The sequence below is a fragment of the Mucor velutinosus genome (assembly GCF_035048745.1).
Source record: "Mucor velutinosus strain NIH1002 chromosome Unknown tig00001563, whole genome shotgun sequence".
Taxonomy (NCBI): Eukaryota; Fungi; Mucoromycota; class Mucoromycetes; order Mucorales; family Mucoraceae; genus Mucor; species Mucor velutinosus.
Window position 1 is genome coordinate 4069084 of NW_027041904.1, and position 22214 is coordinate 4091297.

General features: G+C 40.8%; 8 protein-coding genes across 8 annotated transcripts; 3 read left to right on the forward strand and 5 right to left on the reverse strand.

Annotated features, from left to right (window-relative positions):
- Window positions 1–4464: 4464 nt before the first annotated feature.
- ATC70_009964 (uncharacterized protein) lies at window positions 4465–5166 on the reverse strand (the record flags this gene model as incomplete). Its single annotated transcript, XM_064829188.1, has 1 exon — window positions 4465–5166. The coding sequence occupies one exon, from the start codon at window positions 5164–5166 to the stop codon at window positions 4465–4467; it is 702 nt and encodes a 233-aa protein (XP_064686390.1).
- A 368-nt stretch (window positions 5167–5534) lies between these two features.
- Window positions 5535–5930, forward strand: ATC70_009965 (uncharacterized protein; the record flags this gene model as incomplete). The annotated part of the gene is made up of 1 exon (XM_064829189.1): window positions 5535–5930. The coding sequence occupies one exon, from the start codon at window positions 5535–5537 to the stop codon at window positions 5928–5930; it is 396 nt and encodes a 131-aa protein (XP_064686391.1).
- A 263-nt stretch (window positions 5931–6193) lies between these two features.
- On the forward strand, window positions 6194–8083 carry SSA2_4 (Hsp70 chaperone; the record flags this gene model as incomplete). The annotated part of the gene is made up of 1 exon (XM_064829190.1): window positions 6194–8083. The coding sequence occupies one exon, from the start codon at window positions 6194–6196 to the stop codon at window positions 8081–8083; it is 1890 nt and encodes a 629-aa protein (XP_064686392.1).
- Window positions 8084–9193: 1110 nt separating this feature from the next.
- On the reverse strand, window positions 9194–13977 carry CKB1_3 (casein kinase 2 regulatory subunit; the record flags this gene model as incomplete). Its single annotated transcript, XM_064829191.1, has 9 exons — window positions 9194–9416; window positions 9475–10139; window positions 10196–11850; window positions 11910–12031; window positions 12087–12399; window positions 12458–12578; window positions 12636–12938; window positions 13004–13317; window positions 13380–13977. The coding sequence occupies 9 exons, from the start codon at window positions 13975–13977 to the stop codon at window positions 9194–9196; spliced, it is 4314 nt and encodes a 1437-aa protein (XP_064686393.1).
- Window positions 13978–15541: 1564 nt separating this feature from the next.
- ATC70_009968 (uncharacterized protein) lies at window positions 15542–16094 on the reverse strand (the record flags this gene model as incomplete). The annotated part of the gene is made up of 4 exons (XM_064829192.1): window positions 15542–15682; window positions 15749–15818; window positions 15881–15972; window positions 16047–16094. The coding sequence occupies 4 exons, from the start codon at window positions 16092–16094 to the stop codon at window positions 15542–15544; spliced, it is 351 nt and encodes a 116-aa protein (XP_064686394.1).
- Window positions 16095–16671: 577 nt separating this feature from the next.
- On the reverse strand, window positions 16672–19092 carry ATC70_009969 (uncharacterized protein; the record flags this gene model as incomplete). The annotated part of the gene is made up of 5 exons (XM_064829193.1): window positions 16672–17016; window positions 17072–18040; window positions 18101–18326; window positions 18382–18602; window positions 18730–19092. 5 exons carry the CDS (start codon window positions 19090–19092, stop codon window positions 16672–16674), a joined length of 2124 nt encoding a protein of 707 aa, XP_064686395.1.
- A 138-nt stretch (window positions 19093–19230) lies between these two features.
- On the reverse strand, window positions 19231–20300 carry CDC39_2 (CCR4-NOT core subunit cdc39; the record flags this gene model as incomplete). The annotated part of the gene is made up of 3 exons (XM_064829194.1): window positions 19231–19498; window positions 19560–19629; window positions 19682–20300. 3 exons carry the CDS (start codon window positions 20298–20300, stop codon window positions 19231–19233), a joined length of 957 nt encoding a protein of 318 aa, XP_064686396.1.
- A 194-nt stretch (window positions 20301–20494) lies between these two features.
- ATC70_009971 (uncharacterized protein) lies at window positions 20495–22056 on the forward strand (the record flags this gene model as incomplete). The annotated part of the gene is made up of 4 exons (XM_064829195.1): window positions 20495–20811; window positions 20879–21301; window positions 21357–21688; window positions 21746–22056. 4 exons carry the CDS (start codon window positions 20495–20497, stop codon window positions 22054–22056), a joined length of 1383 nt encoding a protein of 460 aa, XP_064686397.1.
- Between the last annotated feature and the right edge of the window lie 158 nt (window positions 22057–22214).

Below are 22214 nucleotides of genomic sequence, written 5' to 3' on the forward strand. Positions count from 1 at the left end.
CAACATACACAATGAGAAACAAAGTTAATCATGATCCGACTACTATTGAGTTACTGAACTTCCGCAGTTCTTCTATAGACTCATCAATTGGCTTCAGCTAGCATTTTGAAGCTGGATACAGCGTCGGTTAAGACAATGCATTCGATGGGGTTTTGTTTTCGCACCAAGAACATATTCATCAATTTAGGTAAAAGCGATTGGCAATCAACGAAAAAGACTTTACGAAGGCGAGGAGCGTGTTCAAACACGAAAGCAGCAAACGTTTTGTTGTAGCGCCTGGTCATGATGGTCAAGTATCGCATTTTGTGTAAGATCCACAGCGACGTTTTTGAGATATTGCCATTGAAAAAGACATTTTTATGAGGAAGAACCCCAAAAAAGTATTTGCGATAAACAATTGTCCTTTCAACCCCATGACTCCCATTTAATCAGCATCACAATCATCATTGTCATCATCAGAAAGGCATTTAGATCAGCCAGCAGCAATGCCGCCGCCAAAATTTATTCAAACTCAGTATTTTTTTGTTTGTTTAAGATTGGACAGATTTTGTCTTTTTCCGACTTCTTTAATCTATTTTATGATATTCGACTATATAGACTGTGATGATCACCCTATGCTTCTTAATACATTCTTGACGTACTTTTCAAGGCGTTTCCAATAGTACCAACTCTAATATGTGTTTTGACTGAACTTATTGAGCAATTTGGTAAAATATAAAATGAGATTTTTAGCGAAAATAGTCATATTTTGCATATGAAAACTTCACAGAAGTAGTGTCAGAAGTTGCGTTGGATCGAGAGAAACATTTTGATTCAATATCATAACATAATAAATGTTCAGTACTTTTGCACTTTACAATCCTAATATGGAACCTGAGTTTCAAGGCATCTATCTGTCCTGGCTCATATCATAACATAATAAATGTTCAGTACTTTTGCACTTTACAATCCTAATATGGAACCTGAGTTTCAAGGCATCTATCTGTCCTGGCTCATATCATAACATAATAAATGTTCAGTACTTTTGCACTTTACAATCCTAATATGGAACCTGAGTTTCAAGGCATCTATCTGTCCTGGCTCATATCATAACATAATAAATGTTCAGTACTTTTGCACTTTACAATCCTAATATGGAACCTGAGTTTCAAGGCATCTATCTGTCCTGGCTCATATGAGAATAATGATTTTACAATCAATCAACAAAAACCACTGTTGTTTCTACCCTCTTTCCTCTGCTCAATGCTGTCAATGTTTTATTTGAGCGACGTCTCAGAGCCTCAGAGATTTCATTACTTACTGCAGACATTTTATGCAACCCATGCATTGTCAATGTCCAGACTAACGTTATTAAATATAGAATGCAATAAAATATCATTATGAACGATATAGAAGGCAATAAAATATCATTATAAACGATAGTGCTATGACCTTCCACCTACTTTCTATACGCTTCAAGGGCATTTACTACTGTATTGCCTTATGAAAAGGGCATGAGTTTTCCAGCTGGCCCTACCAGCCAAAATTAATTCAAACCCAGAATCATAGTCTGTTCCAGATTGGACATATTTTGATAATTTTGGACTCGATCGAGCTATTTTTGCAGATTCGACTAAGTGAAGTATGATAATCACCCCATGCTTCCTTAAGCTTTCCTGGAGTACTTTTCAAGGCGCTTCCAATGGTACTAAGTAAAATAGATGTTTTGAATTCACTTATTAAATGATTTGTAAACATATGAAAAGAGGTTTATGGCCAAAATGTCGAAATTTTACATATCAAAGTCCCACAAAGATAATTTCAGAGGTTGCTTTGGATTGATAGAAACATTTTGATTCAAGATATACCATAGTAAAAGTCTCCATTATCAAGATGAAAAATGCGATCGTTTGATTTTCGATGAAAACCATGAGGGATACCTCATGCTTTTTGGTCGATTTTTGACCATGTTTTTTTGGTCCCCAAAAAGTCGAGCAAAAGTGTCAGAAAGTAACTGCCAGATGAAAGCAACCATTTGGGGCTATTCTGACGATCTAAAACGGCCTTGAACGCAAGAAAATTCAGCTCAAATGCACTCATATTTTGCTGTATTAGGGACACTAAGGACTAAAAAGTGGGAATACCAGTATGCTGCTTGCCCGTATATGAAGTAGCTACGTGTATATGGATGTAGAACATCACATAAGAATCAGATCCACAGATAATATGAAGGGTTGCTATGTGTAAGTGGAGGGTCAAAATGAAAGTAGCAGTATTTTGATAAAATACGCAAGAGAAATCAGCAGCACGAGCTGCCGCTGCGCAGGTTGGTTCTCTACCTTCGCTACGCTTCGGTGAGAACCATCCGAAGCATAAACACTCATATGATTAGTGATTATATATCAATCAACAATCAGGGTTCCTCTTCTAACATTTTAGCTATATTAATTTTGGGATATTAGCCAAAGGCCCGCGGCAGCGCGAGCCGTTTGAACGTAGGTTGGTTTCCACCGAAGCGAAGCGTAGGTCAGGAAACCACCCGAAGTGCTGAAAGGCTCGTATACCATAGTAAAAGTCTCCATTTTCAAGGTGAAAAATGCGATCGTTTGATTTTCAACAAAAACTTTTTTTTTGGATGATATTGTTTATTTTCAACAAAAACCATGAGGTACCCCTCGTGCCTTTTGGCCGATTTTTGGCCATGTTTTTTTTGGCCTAAAAAGTTGAGCAAAAGTATCAGGAAATTACTACTACTTAGGTACAATTGTTTGATGTTATTCCGGTGGTTCAGAAAGGCCTACATGTCAAGATATGAAGGCTTGAAAACTGTCCAATTTGGTTATATTTTTGCTTTATGGCTTTTATCTACACGGCATGAATCACATCTTTGGTAGCTGAAGTCTTCTGTGAGGGCAGTTCTGCAGCCTGTGCAACTTGTAGTTCGAACAGGAGGCATATTGATTCCGGTAAAGCTGATTCATGCAAATTTTGATGTGATATGTTGCTGGTAAGCTTACTAATAATGGCAATGAAAACCCGAATTTGCTGCTTGAACACTATGGTTTTACACCTTTGCTTGGCTACGAAGAAACCCATTAAAACTAATATTACCAAATGCTGAATTAGATGCAATCTCGCTACGCTCGACAACGGTGTCGCCCTGCGGGTTGTCGCCGTAGACATTTCAAATCAGTCATAATAAAAATCTGCTATATAAGTAGATTTCAAACAATCAATTATTAATTTAAGGAATGTGAAATCGAATTTGCTGCTGAATACTATGGTTTTGAACCTTCGCTTTACTGCGATCAAGCCCTTATAGTATAGATCAATGTTACCAAATATTGGATTAGACGCCTGATTACCATGGCTTTGCACCTTTGCTTCTCTACGGTAAAACCTCAATATAAACTAATACTATCAAGTGTTGGATTAGATGCATTATTATGTTCTTGGAGATAATGAGACCGCATTTTTCTTGGCTCTGAAATGAAAGCGGCAGGTGCTTTCGTTGGCCTTGTTGCTCTGGATTGTCTCAATGCAGCTCTTTGTCTGGCGTAGTTTCGGGCACGTTCCTGAAACAAAAAAATAAGGCTCGTTCGAGTGTTTGCTTTTCATTTTTTTTTCATTTATTTACCAATTTCCTCTATTTACCACTGTGACTAAAAAAGATCTGAATATTGCTGAATATTTCTGAATCCATTTTTCGGAAAACTGCCACTTTACGAAAAATTTGTCGAAATTTTTCTGAATGGCATTCTTAGAAATTCGGAAAAGTGCTCACTTAATTCAGAAAAATTCAGAGAAATTCATTCTGGAAAATTCAGAAAAATTCATGTAGTTTAGGGTGGTTTGCAAAATATTCATAAAAAAATAAATCAGAAATATAATAGCATTTAGTGCTATTATAATAGAAACTATTGTTTATTTCTTGACATATAATAATTGCGCTACTACTACAGAGAAACATGATGATATTACATTACGGGCAGTAACAACAAAGCGTAGCCTAATCAGAATAAGCATAGAGATCAGAATTCCTTACGACTTGCGCACTCTCTTATTGTTGGGTCCCTAATACACAAAGATAAGTAGCTCCATCTATGATATCAATGCCTTACGATTACCTTTATGTTTCTACAATTTAAGAGATAGAGAGAATATCAGCATAAAATGGCTAACTCCAGGTGATGATGAGAAACTTACTGTCTTTGCAAATCTTGCGTTTCTGGTGATGAATATCTTCTGTGCTTTTCATATTCCTTTGCCTTTGATTTGTTTGATGCAGATACATTTTTTGATACTGGAGATGGCTGCATTGGCTATAATAATGATAGTGCACATTATAAAATGGAAAAGAAATGTGAGTTACTGCGCTATATCTATGAAAACTTAATTACTTGTTCTACTAGAGGCATATGTTGCGTGCTGATTCTTCTATAATATTACGATTAGTATCAAAGAGTACTTTTCTCTATGCAGCATTTACTTTTGTGATCCAGTATTTCGAGAAACATGAAAATTGATCTTGTCTACAATCGAATTTTCGTCATCGTCGACAGAATCTTCTTCGGATTGCGCTTGGGATCCCTCAGAAAATACCAGATCATCTTCATCGAATTGGGTTTGGTAAGTTGCGGTGTCATTGCTTGGCCTGGCATTGTATTTGTAATCGATTATGCCAGACAATGATTTGGAGACAGCAAACTGCGGCAACCAATCTTTGAAGAACCCAGAGATGTCAACGCCCTTTTTGGCTACATCGTCTATGACGGTCTTGATTAACAAGGCTTGAAACCTGTTGTCCAGCTTGCTAAAAGTGATATTTGGGAACTGTCTATCAGCTTTCTTTGCCTGGTTGTATGCTGCATCTTTGACAAGCTCCCAGACCTTCTTGCCATCAAGGTTTTCCCCACCTAATCGATGCTCCTCAAGGACGTTGATGCATAGCTCAACAGAAAGCTCCTCCAGATGTTTGCTATCTGCTTTGCTTGGACGGCATATCACTCCATCTAGTCTCGCAACATTGGCCGTGCTCGAAGAGGTAGATTGTTGAACAATATGCTGCAGCATATCTTTTACTTCGGTCTGGTTGTCATTACATTCCTTGACCTGTTTGCTAAGATTAGACAACTCCTGTTCAATGTTCTCCAATCTTTGTAAGAATAGTTGTTGTGCTTGATCCATTTTTGAATAAGTGATTAGTGTAAAGTGTAAAATAGAGCAGTGCTTTGAGATGGTTGTATCAATTGCGATAAATGCGTAACAATCTATGAAAGACAGAGAAAAACTGGTCTAGTAATGTTTCCAATAATTAATAGCACCCGCTATCACAGACATTGATGTTTCAATCATGCAGATTGAAACGCATGCAATGTGAACTATTAGATTTCACTATAGATATTCACATGGCTATTCAATACCAATCAAAGTGTATTCTATGTTCAATATTGCATGCGTTTCAATCTGTATGATTGAAACGCATGCAATATAAGGAGCATAAAAGACAATCCAGACAGATTTGTGTTTAACCTTTATTTCTAATATTATTTACGATGCCATTTTTTTGTGCCCAGTGTTGCCGAAGAATTCGCAATAGACATGAAAAACAGCATAAACTTTGGCACTCTTCAAATGACACAACAACTGTAGACTTGCACAACCTGGAGACTAATCAGTATCAAAGAAAGAAAGCAAGAACTGAACATGATACTCAGGCTGGATCTTACACTGAAAGAAATAGTCAGCAAGAAAACAGCGATGGTGAACCTGGTAGCGATGGCGGATATGACTTTGGAGACTCTGATGGACTCGGCGCTAACTATAGTGACAATCAGATGTCTGACAGTTGCGAGGCATTACCACCACTGGATGCTAAAAATACTGAGATCCACAAGATCTTCAGGGAAGAAAACTTGACAAACTCAAGCATCCGAAGACTTGTTCAATGACACAACCAAACGTATCCTTGTAAGTAACCATAACAAAGTTGGTTGTTTCAAAGCGCTAACATCTACTATGATAAGTTGCAACGCCTATAGTCTCAACATTCAAGGCCAGCTCTGCTAGGAAAAGGGCAACTTCTTTTGCACCTTATACAGTCGATGTGTGCATCAGGTATTGCTATGCCTTTCAACCAGAGGATGGGGACGAATGTCCAGTGTGCTTTGAAAAGAGATTCGATATTGATGGTAGCCCCAGAAGAACCATCAAGATGCTGCCAATCGGTCCACAACTTGCCACGTTGTTCGAAAATCCAAACTTTATCAGAGTGCTTGATGACGAGAATTCATCCATCAGAGCAAGGTTCAAGGGCGATATAATGCAAAATTTAGTGAACAACAAGCATCTATTCAACAATAGATACGACATTGGCCTGTCCCTGTACGTAGATGGATTCCAATCACACAAAAAAGGCGGTGCAAAGTTGAACTTGGTCATGCTACAAATCTTGAACCTTCCTTCTGCCTATAGATACAAAATGGAGTTCCTGATTGATTTCGCCATTATCCCAAACACCAAGAGATTAGACAGTTACCTTCAATACCTTGTCAGCGAATTGGAAAAATTGGCTCGTGATGGACTACAAGTGCAGAGAAACAACTCAACAAATATCTCGCTCAAAGTCCACCTCATGGGATCCTTTGGTGATATCCCCAGCGTCAGCGAACTCAATTTCCTCGCATCCCATACGTCGCTTCAAGGCTGCCGTTTTTGTACGATCATTGGCATCAGCAAAAATGGTGTTATTTCTTTTCAACTAGCAGCTAATGATGAAGATCGACCACTACGATTGCTAACAATTGAAGAATACAAATCCAGTGCACCAGAACTTGGTATCGAGAGGCCTTCTTTGTTTCGAAACCTGCCATCATTCATTGATCCAACGTTTGTGGGCTTGGATGAATTTCATTTGTTTGGACAAAACATGGGACCAAGAATCAAGAAAATGTTTACGGACAAGGAATCGATTCTTCGCTTGAAGCCGCGACAAATAGAGAAGATTAGCATTTGCTTGAACCAACTTGCAAGCACATCACCTTTGATCTTCGAAGGCAATTTCATGGATGTCTTCAGCAAGGGAGGGACAGCTCGAGGAGTAGATTGGTTGGTGTTCCTGAAGTACTTTGTGCCCACAGTTCTTATCGACCACGTTGATTTATGCCATTTGGATCCTACTGTCTCTGAAGCTGCCAAGGAAGCCCTACGTACAATATCTCTGATTTGCTCAGTATGCTTGCAGCAGGATATATCTGAGAGCGAGATACAAAAATTGGAGGAACTAATAACCAAGTGGCACCAATTTCTTCGTCTTCACATCTCAGCAAAATTCTTTCCAACCAGCGAACATTATTTGGAGCATATCACGATGGTGATTCGAAAGATAGGCCCCATGCCTCAGTACAGTTGCCGTGTTTTGGAGAGAAGGATCCAAATGATCAAGAAGAGGATCCATGGCTGTAGTCAAGTTGCAAAACAAGCGGAAAATATCATGCTGGATATTGCATGTAACAGCTATGAAAAAAGAAGGACAATTGCATTTGACAATTCGACGGATACTGCCATCACCTTCTCGAAATCATTGAATATGGGCGACATCAAGCTGTCACCGTCTATTGCTTCTATGTTGTGCAAACATTACAACACTGCTCGTGTCAATCCGCAGATCAAGTGCGCTACCTCACTACGACTTGGCAACAACATCACGATCGACTCTACTTTCGATCCACCAAGTAGAAAGAAGAAGCTGTCAGACCATGCCCTGGTCAATTGTGCTCGCCGCAGTTCGCTACCATTGCTGGTAAAGGTGTTGCTCATCTTTGAGCACAACTTCTCTGGTGCATCACATGCTCTAGCCGTTTGCCAAGTCTATCAGAACGTAACGGTATCAACGTCCGGCATCCCTGAATGTTTCCTTGACAATGCCAACTCGGATACTTCCAATGGTGCATGGGATCTGGATATAATAGCTGTCGATGATATTTTGTCTTCAGTTGCAGTTCTGAAGTCTGCCATATCTGGGAAGCTCTTCTTTGTTTGGCCTGATATGAAAAGAATTGGTTTGAAAGTATACAATGATGATTCTATATTTGACTTTGCATAAAATAAATATACGCCAACATCATGGTCACCTTTCTCTCAAACTGATGTTTGTACATCCTTCCAAATTACTAGCCATCCCACTGTTCTATATCTTAATGCTCATTCTTTTGCCCGGTCGCATGCAAAGCTGAAAATTCATTCCTAATAATAATAACTAGTTAATATTGTTTCCTTTCTATTGTTGCTCTGTAATAATATATCTTCTTTCTTTCTTCTTCCTATCCTATTATGACATTCAGAGACCTCTAAATAAAAAATGGAGCACGACTCCCTTACAAGAAAGAATCTGAAGCAGTTGACAAATAAGAAATAAAAATGGCGTAGCGATGACTACTCGCTTTTCTGATGAAGATCGTTTCGTGGTAAAAAAAATCGCTGAATAATATCTAAATTTTTCTAAATTTCTCCAAATTTCTCTAAGCTTAATTTATTAATTTTCATCTGCATGAATTTATCTGAATATTTCCAAAGGGATTTGGACAAATTCAGAGTGATTAAGACATTTTTAGGATATTTCAGAAAAAATTGGTCAAATTCTAATATATTCAGATAAATTTGAATCTTTTTTAGTCACAGTGTACTCGACATATATCACATTTTCGCAAATTGAAATTTTCAGGTAGAGCAACTCTACAGATTACACAGGTTCTAGCTTGAACAGGAGGCATGACAATTTCGATTTGATTTTAACAGAGGATATTTCATAAACTTTATGCAAATTGCGATGCTTGATGTTCTTGGTGTCGGTACCACAGGTGAAGACTCCCCACAATGTTTTGCTTGATATAGCCAGCTGAACCTTTGATTTGTTGTCAATGAGCTTTCTTGATGCGCAAGATTACGGGTAAGGGTAGGTCAAGCAAATAAGCTTGAATATACGAATTGCTCATGGTAGAGAAGAGAAATGAAAGAAGAAAAAAGGGCAAATATCAATAATCCAGTTTCAATTACGCGTTATTTATGAGCATTTTGCATAGTGCGCTTTTTTGGCCTTTGAACATCATAGCAATATCAGTGCTTTAGCCTCGCAAGAAAAAATTCTCTACTGATGAATGATAAGCTAAACACTTTATGATCCAAACTATGATCAGAGGTTGATTTATTTCTTTTTTCAAGCTTTTACATCGTAATCAATTTTGATATGAACTTCACCACTTCCCTCAGGCTCCAAAGGCAGCCACTTATCCAACGATGTAACAATAGGCGGTCTAATTAAATCCCACAATGAGAAGGTAAAGCCGCCAATGTCAGTTGAATGGAATGTATGAGAATCTTTCACCATGATATCCAACTGAATCTCTTCACCAGACAATTTCTGTGAACAGGTTTCGTTCCTGTGTAAAGCAATGTCATTGGGATGGATAAGACATTAGAATATAAATATGCACTTACCATGATGGATTGGGAGTCTTTTTGATCTTTTTGGTTTTCAACAACTGCTTCGATCCAAGGTGCACGATAGCTACAGGATTAATCTTGTCGCCATCGCCCTTCAAGTTTCTAGCTTCCACAACTTGAATGTGCACTGTGCCTTCACTTGTTTTTACTAAAAAGTTATGCTCTGCTGGCTGGGATGGCTGCACTGATCTGTTGCTGATTACTGGCTTTTGCTGCTCGTGCTGCGGCTCTTGCTCTGTTTCTCTGGCCTCGTGTATAGGATCAACTAAAGGCTTTGCAGTAGATGAGGTGGAGGAAGTTGAATCCAAGAGACCAGACAACTTGGATTGAATGCTGTTGCTTTTTGAGGTTGTGTTCTTGGGCGGCTGACTAAAGTTGAAAGCAGTGGTTCCCATTTTGGTTGTCATTCTTCTTGTGGTTCCCATGAATGTTGTATGCATCTTTCTGCGCAATAAGAGTTGAGGCTCCCACTTGAGACGCACACGCACAGTGCCAGTGTCGCCAGCTTGTCCATCGAGGGGAATGTCAACATCACGCGCACTAAAACTCTCGACTGTGTCACCGCGAATAGAGATACCACCTGAACCCAAGGGAACATCGCCAGAAATCTGGTTCCAATCAAATACCTCAATTCTGAAACTGGCTGTAACTCGAGAAATCTAAGAAATGTCAGTTTACAAAATCCATCTTATGCGTTCCATGCAGTATCACTTACAATAGGCACTTCAAACACTTCATTCTTCCACACAGGATTGCAATTCTTTTTGACAACGGCACTCTTATAGACAATGTCGCCGTTGATTGTGAATCTGACATAGGGATCACTTGTGCCCGACTTGTCTACAGCCTTCAATTTCCTTGCATTCAGTAATGTCACGGTCAAGACACCTTGGTTTTCTATGCTTTCATCAGGGTTCACAGTGTAGTTCAGCAAAGGGGCGTAACCAAAGCTAAGCTTGATTTGTGCTGGGCCTCCAACAGGTGCGATCAAATTGTACCACTCACCCTCGTCCTCCTCTGCATGCAGCAACATTTCGCTCATGTCAAATTTGCCACTACTGGCCAACTGCTTTTCACGAGCGCGTTGTTGGATATGACGAATTAAGCGCTCGCTGCTCTCGTACCAGTAGGCCAATCTGTCATCATCCTTCTCAGTCTTGTGAGGCGGTTTGAGCTCAATAGCGACACGAGAGAAACCAGAGTCCTTGATGAAAGCGTCTGTGGTCACATTGAATGCTAAAGTGCGTCCCTTGAGCGTGTCCGTCTTGTGTTGAGGGGTCAGTGAATCCACCATGACTTGACAGTAACAATCGTACACTTGCGGTGCCTTGACCTCATGGATTTTGACAGTGAGCACACCACTTCCATAGCATGACAAGTCGATGAGCTGATCCGGGGTATATCGGATGGGTAAGCCATGAAGATCAAATGCTGGTAATTCTGCTTTTTTAGGCAGTACTGCTTTTGCTTCTGAGATGGGCTTGTCTGGAACAGCGATGGAAAGGTCTTGCGTAGGTGCTGCTTGGTCTTCGTCATCGTCTGTTTCTGCAAGCGCCATGGTGGGATAGAATTCAGCTGAATAGGTTAAAAAGCCCTTTTGCGTGTTGCCTGTATGAAGAGGTACTTGTCTATCCAGCTTATCAGCCATGGACTCGTACCACACAGCCTCGTTTTCGTTCTTGCATTGTTTGATGAGTTGATTCAAAGGGAACACAGTGGAGCCTAGCGATTTGTCCTTGGATCCAGAAGTCCAGCCCATCACCTCCAATACAAGATCCTCTTGCAAAGAGTGAATAGGAACATAATGAAACTCGCCCCATTCAGGACAATCTGTACTATCAATGATTTCAGTTCTTGCTCTGGTTTGCTTTCCATTCTTGATGCGAACGTATAGATCAGACTTGGTCGAGACGAGATTCTTGGCAGACCAAATGGAGAATCGAATGACACCAACAGGAGCAGAATACAAGCCGACACCACCCATTTTAGCAAGACCTGTCATTACCACAGGCTTCCATTGCACACTCAATCGCAAACGAGCATTGATCTCTTGACCCTTCTTTCGCAAAGTCCACCAGTACTCCTTGTCTTCTTGATCCCGCATAATATCAGTCAAATAAGCGTTCCACGAACCCAACGAGGCATCTCCGGCAAAATTGATACGATCAATGATGCTCACACGGATGTACACCTGCGTCATATCCAACACAAGAATCTCAAAGGGCCTCTCAAACTTGGGATTGGATGTACGTTTGAATGTAGGGGTTTCAAACCTGTCCACACCGTTGATCTTGAGTAGAGCGTAAGGATTGATCTTATTTGATCCCAGGTTTTTGCACTCGTGAATTGTGATACGGAGGACCCCAGAATCTAGAAAACAGAGTTGATTTTAGTTACAATGTACTACGTGAGGCAAGTGCTAGACGTACTGGAGGGAGCAGCCTCGATATAGGTGCCATCAGGGTTCTGGATCGGCTTGGAAACAGGGAAATATCGCATATCCACTTTGAGGTCAGTGATGAATTTACCATGGCGTTGCATTGGCAGTGTTCTACAGTGTGTACTTGTTAGCTGGCTTGATAAACACACAACAAAGCAACACTTACAAATTATCCAGCTCCATGTCTTCCTCCTCCTTTATGTCCTTGAGATCAAAGTGTGATCTGGCCAAACGTTTGCCTGCTTTCTTTGTGCTGTTTGTTGTTCTTAACTCCATGGTGAGGATAGAGTCCAGGTTGTTGAGCAGCAAGAACTTGGTCTCATTCCATTGCGGTGTGTGAGTGTTCTCCAGTACAGCTGTCTTCTCCAACTCCTGTGCCTTGTTCAAGAAGAATCGAATGAATGGATTCAAGGTAGTGTCTGAAGCATTAATTCTGGAACATGAGTGCACAGTGACAGCCAGGACACCGTTTGCTTGACCTATTAATAGATATTCCACATGTCAATGACACGCCCTACTATAAAAACGCGCACTTACTGATATCCAACTCGCCAGAGAAGAACTTTTCAACGTCATATGCAAATACGTTGGGATAATACAGCATGGGACCCAAGATGGCATGTGCTTGTTCACGTACAAAGCCTTGAAGGCCAGGAATCTGGCATCATTCTAAATGTTAGATGGGCTTGAAATGGCTACAAATAGTAGTTCTTACATTATTCACGTCAAATCCAAATGTTTCTCCACCCAAAGGTTTCAGCACATAATCGAATTGGGGTTTTTCCATAAAACAAGCTTCCACAATCTTGACATGCGGCATTTTGCTGATAAACTGCAGCTTCACACGCATACGACCTTTGAAACTCATGTCTTCCACCAGCACAGAGAGTGCTGTTCCAACAAAACCTTTACCGAGACGAATGTTCAATACTACCTTGGGGCTCACTTTTCTGTCGATTTGATCTCTGGTCATGCCATTGGTATCGTTGGGCACAAAGGAGACATCCCAGTCCATGCACTGTCAAAACCATGCGTTGTTCATCATTACTGCCTTTCAAAAAATAATCATGCACAGAGGCTTACCACTGTATCAGGCTCGGTGTCTGTGAATGACTTTACACTTTCTACTCGAAACGGCTTTGAGCCCAAGGTGAATGTAGTGAGGCGCACAGAATCCAAAAATCCAGGCAGGTAGTCCACAAGATAGGTATCAATGTTCTCAATGACATAGGCGCTCAAAACAGGTTCGAAAATGAGCCAGAACTTTTGGACGAAATTGTTGAGCCATTCAACATTTTCGTAATCGGCTGTTTGTAATGCAATGAATGCCAAGTCTCGCTTCATATCGTCTGTGGCACGTGTATCCAGTCTACTCAAGCTCAGTCTATAATACGAAGCTGTGTGTACAGAGCATGTCAATCATCGTTTGATATAGAAATATACGTATGATACACTTTACCTACAAACAGTAGACCAAGTATAAACGAGCCCATGCTACCTCCGGCTTTGACAAGCAGCCAAAATCCAACACCTATAACAAAGATGACACCATAGTCTTGCCAATGCTCGTCAAATGGGCTCATGAGTGTGCTGTACAATGCGTCTACCGTGCCATCTGATTTCTTCTTTTCTGTTGCCATGATGCCTAATGAGCCACCGGGATTTGTTGCATTTGAAAAGGCTGTCCAGCCAATGCGAGAGTCATCAGGTAATGGATGGCTGACACGATAGCCAGCAATGGTGTTTACGACAGGCTGCTGAGGCTGACGACGCTTTGATTGTGTTTGATTAGGAGTGACATTCTGACTGACTGATTTCTGAGTCGCTTCAATTATGGCTTGCTTGATTTTATCAGCATCACTGGACCCAATCTCTGTAGCGAACCCATCCTGATGACGGCCAAGGCTTCTCAAGTCTGGTACAAAGTCTTTGGGGATATGCGCTTCGGCTTGTGCCCGTTTGCGTTCCGGAGGTAAGTTTGCATCAAATGTATGTACAGGTGTATCGGATGTTTGCTGTATTTGCTCCAATGCTCTTGTCTCGTCACTGGTCTCCATGATGGTATTATGTTTGAAAGAAGAGTGAAAGAGAGAAACAAGGAAAATTAGGTTTCCAAAAAACTGAAAAAGATTTATGCTCTTTTTACTACTGCCATCATGACACACACACACACACACAAAATTCAACGTCAGTGCTAAACGGAAGTTTGCTCTTCCCATTTATCCATGAAAATAGCTTTCTTTGTTGACATCTATGTAAACTTCAATTCACGTGCATCGTAGTGTGTCCATTTACAGCCCTTGGATTGACATTGCATCTTCATTTTGATCCTCATCAAACATAGAAAGCATGCTTGTTGCTTATATCCCAACATGTTTACTCTGGTTTGGTGGAGAGCACTACGTAAACCACACTACACACATTAGGTATCCGATAAGTAGCACAGGCAGCACAACCAAAATCAGAACAACACTCGTTCAGGCACAGCGATTTTGAGACGAAAAGAAAAGACATTGTATTACACATGCTCTCCTCACAATTTACATTGCATAACTGACCAACAAATTAGCTTTTACACATCAGTTGGTCACCAGAAACTGTTTGCAGTAAGCATTCTACGCTACTAACGCGAATCTTATTAGCAAATGCTAGAGTTTTCCTTTTTAACTGTCCAGTATCACTTGAGAATTCTTTATAAACGGCCTGTAACAATGGTTCTGGCTCTCCAGCAATACTCTACGTTTGTGGCAATGGAAACAATTCAAATATAGACAAACAGTATAGTAGCATTGTCTTTTACTAATAAATATGCAAAAGGCAGCGAACACTAGGTATGTTTGAGGCGCGATTTCTCGTGTTAAAAGCCGTTTTGGACTTTGAGAGTAGTACCAAACAGTTGCTTTCAACTAGCACTAACTTGCTGGTACCTTTGCTCAACTTTTTTGGGATCGTCAAAAATCGACCAAAATCGACCAAAAAAGCATGAGGGATACCTCATGGTTTTCATCAATAATCAAACGATCGCGCTTTTGACCTTGAAATTGAAGACTTCTACTATAGTATATATTAGATCAAAATGTTCCTTTCGATCCAAAGCAACCCCCGAGACTTTTGTTTGTGAAACTTTCATATGCGAAATCTCGACATTTTGACGAAAAACCTTATTTCCTATTTTCAAACATTGCTCGATAAGTTTGTTCAAAACACATCTTATAATTAGCACCATTGAGTGTGCCTTGAAAAGTACACCAAAGATGTACTAGGAAGTATGGGATGATTATTACAGTTCATATAGTCGAATATTACAAAATAGATCAATCAAGTCGCAAATGAATCAAAAATCAACGAATCGAGACAGAATGACAATCTGAATTTAAATTGTTTATGGCTGGCAAAATGCCTTTTTGATGAAAATACAATAAAAGCTAACAAGGGAAGTGCAGATTGAGAGGCTCTGTAGCTTAGTCTGATTAACCTGCTTTGCTTTAGACGCGCATCTTATATATAATCACTTAAATTGGTGCAAATTGCTCATCCAAATGCAAATCCAAATGCAAATCTAAATGCGAAATGCACCTTATTCAATAGTGCAAATGAAATTCGACTAAACTCTTGGCCTCTTTATTTTCTTTGGAATTTCTCATCAATCAATCGCTTTGCTGCTTCATAATCCTTTTCCTTTTCAGCTAGGCTCTTTACAGGTTTTGTCAGGATAACCTCCTTTTTGCTTTTGGCGTCTTGAGGCCGCTTCAGAATCTTTAGCTATTATCACAACATGTCATGTTAAAGATCCAGCTACGTTTGTGAGTAAGCCTGCTGCTATGGTACCTCTGGTTTATAATCAGCGTGAGCAGCTAATGTGTTGGTATGCACAATGACAGGCGAAGCAAACTGGTTACTATGATTGAAGAAGAGAATCTAAGCCAAATGACATGGTTACGCTGTAAGACCCTTTCTTACGCTTTTTCCCATAATTGTTGGTTTGATTGAAAGGTTGTAGTTGTTGTCGCTTTTGGCTTGACCTTTTCGGTGGGTATTTTGCAATCATTCAACTAGAATAGTTTTTTTTTTTTTTTCAAATCAATGAATCAAATCTAGACGTAACGAAAATAACAATAAAATTTACACCAGCATCTGCAGCAGTTTCCCAATCATCCCAAGGATCCTGTGACATGTTGTATGTTTACAATGTAAAAGTAAAAAGAGAAGGGAGAGCTTTTTTCTCATCCTTGAAGCATGACAAAACATAATTCGAACAAATAATCCTCGATCTAACTACCAAGCCACACCACACACGCTCAACTCATTGCACAATGAACACGACATTTTTAAAATTTTAAAGGGGGGTTTTTTTTTTATTGATAATATATAATACAAAACTGTAGAGACACCATAGAACCTAACTAATGGCAGGATTAGTATATCATTCTAAAAATCAAAAACGACTGATGGATAGATACAAAAAGGATGAAAAAGCTCAGTGTAACTATGACATAAAATATAGCTATCATTACACTCGGTCGTCCAAAACGGTCAACCAAAATAAAGCGTTATAGGTATTGATTCGTTATCATCAACACTTTTCCGTCCTTTTTAAAATCACCCATAGTCTTGCAACAAAGAGTACTTACTGTTTCATGTTTGAGGTGGTGAAAGAAAAACAGGAAATGGGGGATGGGATGTTGGGTTCGTTTTTATAGATGCGAGTAAAAAAAAAAATTTATTGATATACGAGGTGTGACTGATAAGATTTACATTTTCAAGGTAAGCTCTTGGTCTATGGTTGCTAATCTAGACTTGAGGGCATCTACTTGAGATAATTTGGATTGCAAGCTAGCAAGCTCCTTCTCAACAGACTGTAATTGCTCTTTGGTACCGATTGCCTCCCATTCCCATTCACCGTTGTTGCCAGTAAGACGCAAGAGGAAGCGATGGTATTTGAACAAAGCAGGGCGGTGAGAGATGGTCAATAAAGTGATGCCCATGTCCTTGGCATGCGAATACATGAGGCCTTCCACATCGGTAGACACTGCGCTAGTGCATTCATCCAACACGGCAAATTTGGGATGATGGTAGAATAAACGAGCCATGCCAATCTATACAACTGTCAATCTTTCTCACTATATTACATTGGGCATTGCACACACTTACTCTTTGCTTTTCACCTCCCGAAAAGACATCCTTCCATTCCTTTTGAGTCTCCCAGCCTCCTTCTCTGTCAGGAATATAAGCCAAATGCACGATTTCCAAAATTTTCATCAACTCTTCCTCGGTGCGACCTGCATCCATCATTTGCTGCTTTGTGTGGGGATATATAACTTGGTCTCTTAATGTGCCCAAGCTCAAGTAAGGACGTTGAGGGATATAGAAAATGTCGCGATCAGTAGGTCTTGTCAAGGTACCTTCAAACACAGGCCACAGCGAAGCAATGACACGAGCAACAGCCGTCTTGCCTACACCGTTGGGCCCAGTTACCAGCAAATGCTCTCCTGGGCGCACTTGCACATTCAAGTTGTTTACCAAAACTTCGCCTACTCGATCTTGACCAGGAGCAGGAGTGACAATAGGCACATTCTCAAACGAAATACCCTTTTCATCGTCGTATACCACTTTACCGTGAATGTTGGTCAAGGTGTAGGCGACTTCTTCCTTGGGTCCATCGTAGTTGTTCTTGTGCAAAGCATGCAGCACAGACATCAGATTGTAGACACGGGATGTGTAGCCAGCCAGCTCAGCGAGTTCCTTGTAAGAGTACATCATGCGTCCACCAGCATCAGCCAAGGACATCATCAAACGTTTGTTGGTAATGAATCCCTTTGTTCTAGCGCCCACTTGAGCATTGGGATCGTCTTTGGATGTGTCGATAGGCACAGCACCGACCAGATGTGGTGTGAAAACGGGAATGGCACACATGATAAGGCCAAATGCACCCCAAGCGTATTTAATGAGGAAATCCTCAAACATATTGTAGCTGATACGGATCTTGTAGATGGAGTTGATGTGTTTGATGAGCTTCATATAGGTCTTGTTGAGAATGGAATGCTCCAACTCGGCACCGTTGTAAAAGGCAATTTCTTCAGCATTGGTGATCAGACGAGTGTGAGCAGCACGGAAATCACCCTAATCATACAATAAGAGAATGTGAGCAAGCTATGATTTGCATGTGATTACTGTGTTTACCTCTAATTTTGCCTCAATGGCAGCTAGTTTACCAAAAGATGGAGTAACAGCACGCAGCAGTTTGGCTGTGACAAAGTAGTTGATGGTGAGTCCAACCATGCCTACCAGACCAATGGACTTTGTGAGCTGGTAATTGAAAATGATGGTATCTAGAATAGGTTTTGCGAGATTAGAGTAGAGTGACGATAAGGTTTCACAGAATTTGGCAACATCAGTGGTAATAAATCTATAGGCTCCTCTGTCAGAACATGTGGAATACCATTGATATTGAACATACTTACTGATCTGCGCCTTGAATACGGCTGTCCAGGTTGATGGCCTTGTAAAATGTCTTTTCCTTGTCCAGATACAAATCGTGAATGTACTTGGTCAATCGAGTTCTGAATCCAATGGACAGTTTTGATTGCAGATAGCGGATCATACTGTTGGTGTAAGTTGCAGGAATGGCAATGGCAAACCAGTAGCCTAAACCAGTCAAGAAACGCTTTCCATGGCCATTGACCTATGCCCCAAATGTTAGTCTCTCTCTCTCTCACACACACACACACACACACACACACACACACACACACACTCATTCACTCACTCACTCACTCACTCACTCACTCACTCACTCACTATAAGCTTACCAAATCCCTAACAATGCGACCATCCAATCGTGCCACCACCACACTCAAATATGTTCTCAATACCAGAAAGATGGTGTGCAATACCAACAGCAGGATTTCCTTGGTGTGCCAATTTGGAAACAAAATGTGTGCAATCGACGTCAACTGCCGTCTGAACTCTTTGTTGACACCCACCTTTTGCGAGAAATCAATGATGGGAAACAGGCTGGAGATGTCTTTTTGCTTTTCATTCTGCTTTAGCTTGGCTGTCTTTTGCCAGCTCTTTTTGGACTGATACAAGCCGACCAAGACCAGTACAATCAAGCTGCTTGAGAATATCTTGTTTGTCCTAGTAGTGTCCACAGGCTTTGATAACAGAGGCATCGAAATGTGGGGAAATGTAGAGAAAAGAAAAAGAAAAAAATAATGGTATTTCACATGTTTATTGTAATGTGGTGGTAGTAGGTGAAAAATGAATGACATGTGATATAAACGAACCCCCTTTTTTTGTGTGCAAGCAACCTATCTTCTATTGGTAGCAGAATTCCAAGCAGCACTAACAGCTGCTTCTCTCACCACAGTGGAGCGGCCCATGTGTGAGTAGGCCTCGGATTTGGCCTCATTAAATGTGTGGCCAGCTGCTTTGTAGTGATCGTAGGTCTTTTTGTAGAAAATCACTGCCAAAATGCCCATGGAGAGCCAACAGACGGTAGCGAGCAAGGTCAAGACAGCAGGGCCAATGTAATGCTCTGAAAATAGCGTTACTAGCAAAATCAAGCCAGCACCACCGCTGAATGAAAAAGACGAATTAGCATCCAATCCATCCACATCACAACAGTAGCTATACTTACGTAGATGGGATGCCGACAGCCATGTAAAAGGTATACAAGATATGAAAGCCGTTAAAGATGAAAAAGAAGACTGCATGTACCGTTAAACCCCATTCCTACACTCCAGCATTGGCTTTACTTACAGAAATACATTGAATTATCCTTCATATAGGCATTGTAAACAGGGCGATACCACAAAAAGAAGCTTGCCAATGTATGTGTAAATAGCTCGGTTAAAGCCACACCCATATTTGTTGGCGCACTGGTTACTGAGGCTGGATGCGAGAACAAGACCCAGAGACAAGCGAAAAAGTTCATGACCAGTGTAATCAAAAACAGGAGCCATTCTCTATATAACCACAACACTGTTGTCTGATGTTGCATGGGGATTTCATCCACAATGTTGAGGTACAAGATGGGAAAGCATGGTGGAAAATTGTTGTCTCTACGCTGCAATGTCTGTCGTTGTCTCTGCTCCAGATCTCGTTCTCTGTCTGCCAACTCACGCTCTTTTTGTCGAAGTGCCTCTTCCCTTTGGCTGTAGTCGTTTGGCTGTGTGGGTAGAGTTGTCTGAGAGGAGCTGAAGGGATCTCGGTTATCGGATACATGGTGAAAACTAGTGGCGTTGAAATCGTTTAAAGGTACATCTTCTTCGGCTGCTTCCTGGACCGCACGTGTTGAATTCAAGGCAGATGTGATGGAAGGGTCCTGGAACGGATTTGAGGGATCCTCAAAGGGGCTTGTTTCAATCTTATTAGACATTGGACAAAGCAGCAGAGAACAAGAAGGTAAAAGAGAAAGAAAAATGGAAGCCCTTTGTTGGAGTATATTATCCTTAGTGCGAGTGTTTCACAAAGAAAGCCCAGCAAAGAGTCTAATGACACTACAACTTGCTATAAAGCCTATGCTCTGATCTACATGATGTTGCTCTTCTCTTTCTCTTTTATTACCATACCATGGATCATTTATTCGCAAAGCTCTCTTCTCACCTGGGCGGCAATGTCTCTCCTGACCATCTGAAGCTGGCATTCTCCATCTTATCCACCTATCCATGCGCCATCTTGTTTAAACATTTGAAATCGGCCAATGTCAAACATGCGTTTTCCATTCTATACACAACGTTTATTATGCTGTCCATATTGAAATTGTATGACGGATTCATTCACATCTTGGCCGTCTCTACTGTCAGCTATCTCTTGTTGCGGTACTGCCGTCATCATCCAAAGATTGCCTGGATCAACTTCACACTGGTCATGGCAAGCATGGCTGTTTGGTAAGTGAGGATGGTCATGACCTGTGGCGAAATGAACACTAAATAACACGCCCCTTGTTTCCTATAGCCACATTGGTCGTCAATTTAAAGGGTTTGAAGGTGATACCGACCTCGACTACTCAGGGGCACTGATGATCATTACCATAAAACTATCCTCCTATGGATTCAATGTATTGGATGGCCTGCCAGCAAATCAGAACAAACTATCCAGCCATACGCAGAAAATGTGCATTGTTACTTATCCTACTGTACTGGAGTACTATGGCTGGGTCTTTTTCTTTGCTGGCTTCTTGGCAGGCCCCACCTGTGAATACATGGATTATCTGCGGTTCGTAAGTTCTCCTGAAAAGGAGTATTCAAGCAGACTTCCTGCATTGAAGCGGCTCGGGAAAAGCTTGGTTTTTGTCATGTTCCTGGTATTCTTGGCTCCCAGGTTCAACTATTTCGAAGCGCTGACGCCTGCCTGGAAAGCACATTCGTTTTGGTACAAGTAAGTGCATAACATAACCGAGCATGACATACCAAAGGGCCTAACCGCATGTTAGGATCATGTTTATCCAGTTGTCTGCCTTTTTGACAAGATGCAAGTACTACTTTATCTGGTATCTATCAGAGGGAGCTTCGATATTGTCAGGGTTCGGATTCAATGGTGTCATTGACGGAGAGCCTCAATGGAATAAGCTGAACAATGTCAATGTGCTGGATTGTGAGTTGGCTCAATCGTACAAGCAATTATCAGAGAACTGGAACATTGGTGCCAACCACTGGCTTCGACACTATGTGTATTTGCGATTTAACCCTCCTGGATCAACAAGCACCACCCTGAAAACCTACATTGTCTCTAGCATGTGGCATGGATTTCATCCCGGGTTTTATAGTAAGTATTGCTAGTATGTCTGAAATGTGGTCCTTGTTTTTATTGATTTCTTTTCAGTGTTCTTCATGACAGCCTCGCTGTTGCAATTGATAGCAAGACAAGTACGTAGAACCATTCGGCCCTTCTTCTTGACAGCAGATCAAAAGCCCAAAAAAATCAAACGAGTGTACGATGTGTGTACTTGGATTGCATCGATGGGACTACTCAACATGCTGGTCCCTTGCTTTGATCTGCTTCATATACCCTTGATTCTGCAAGTATGGCGTGAGGTTTACTACTGCCATTACATTATCATTGCCCTTGGTGGCGCCATCTTCTACTTGGCTAAACCCCATTTGATCCAATTGCACAAGCAAAAACTACAGTGATCTCTTTTTGCTTTTAATCATCACCAGTGATAAGAATGTAAATATCGCTGACAATCCAACAATCATGATCAATAAAGGTACTTTAATAGCGTATTGCCAGGCTGGGAAGTAGTTGTGCGAGGGATGGCCTTCATCGACAAATGGCTTTCTTGAATGTT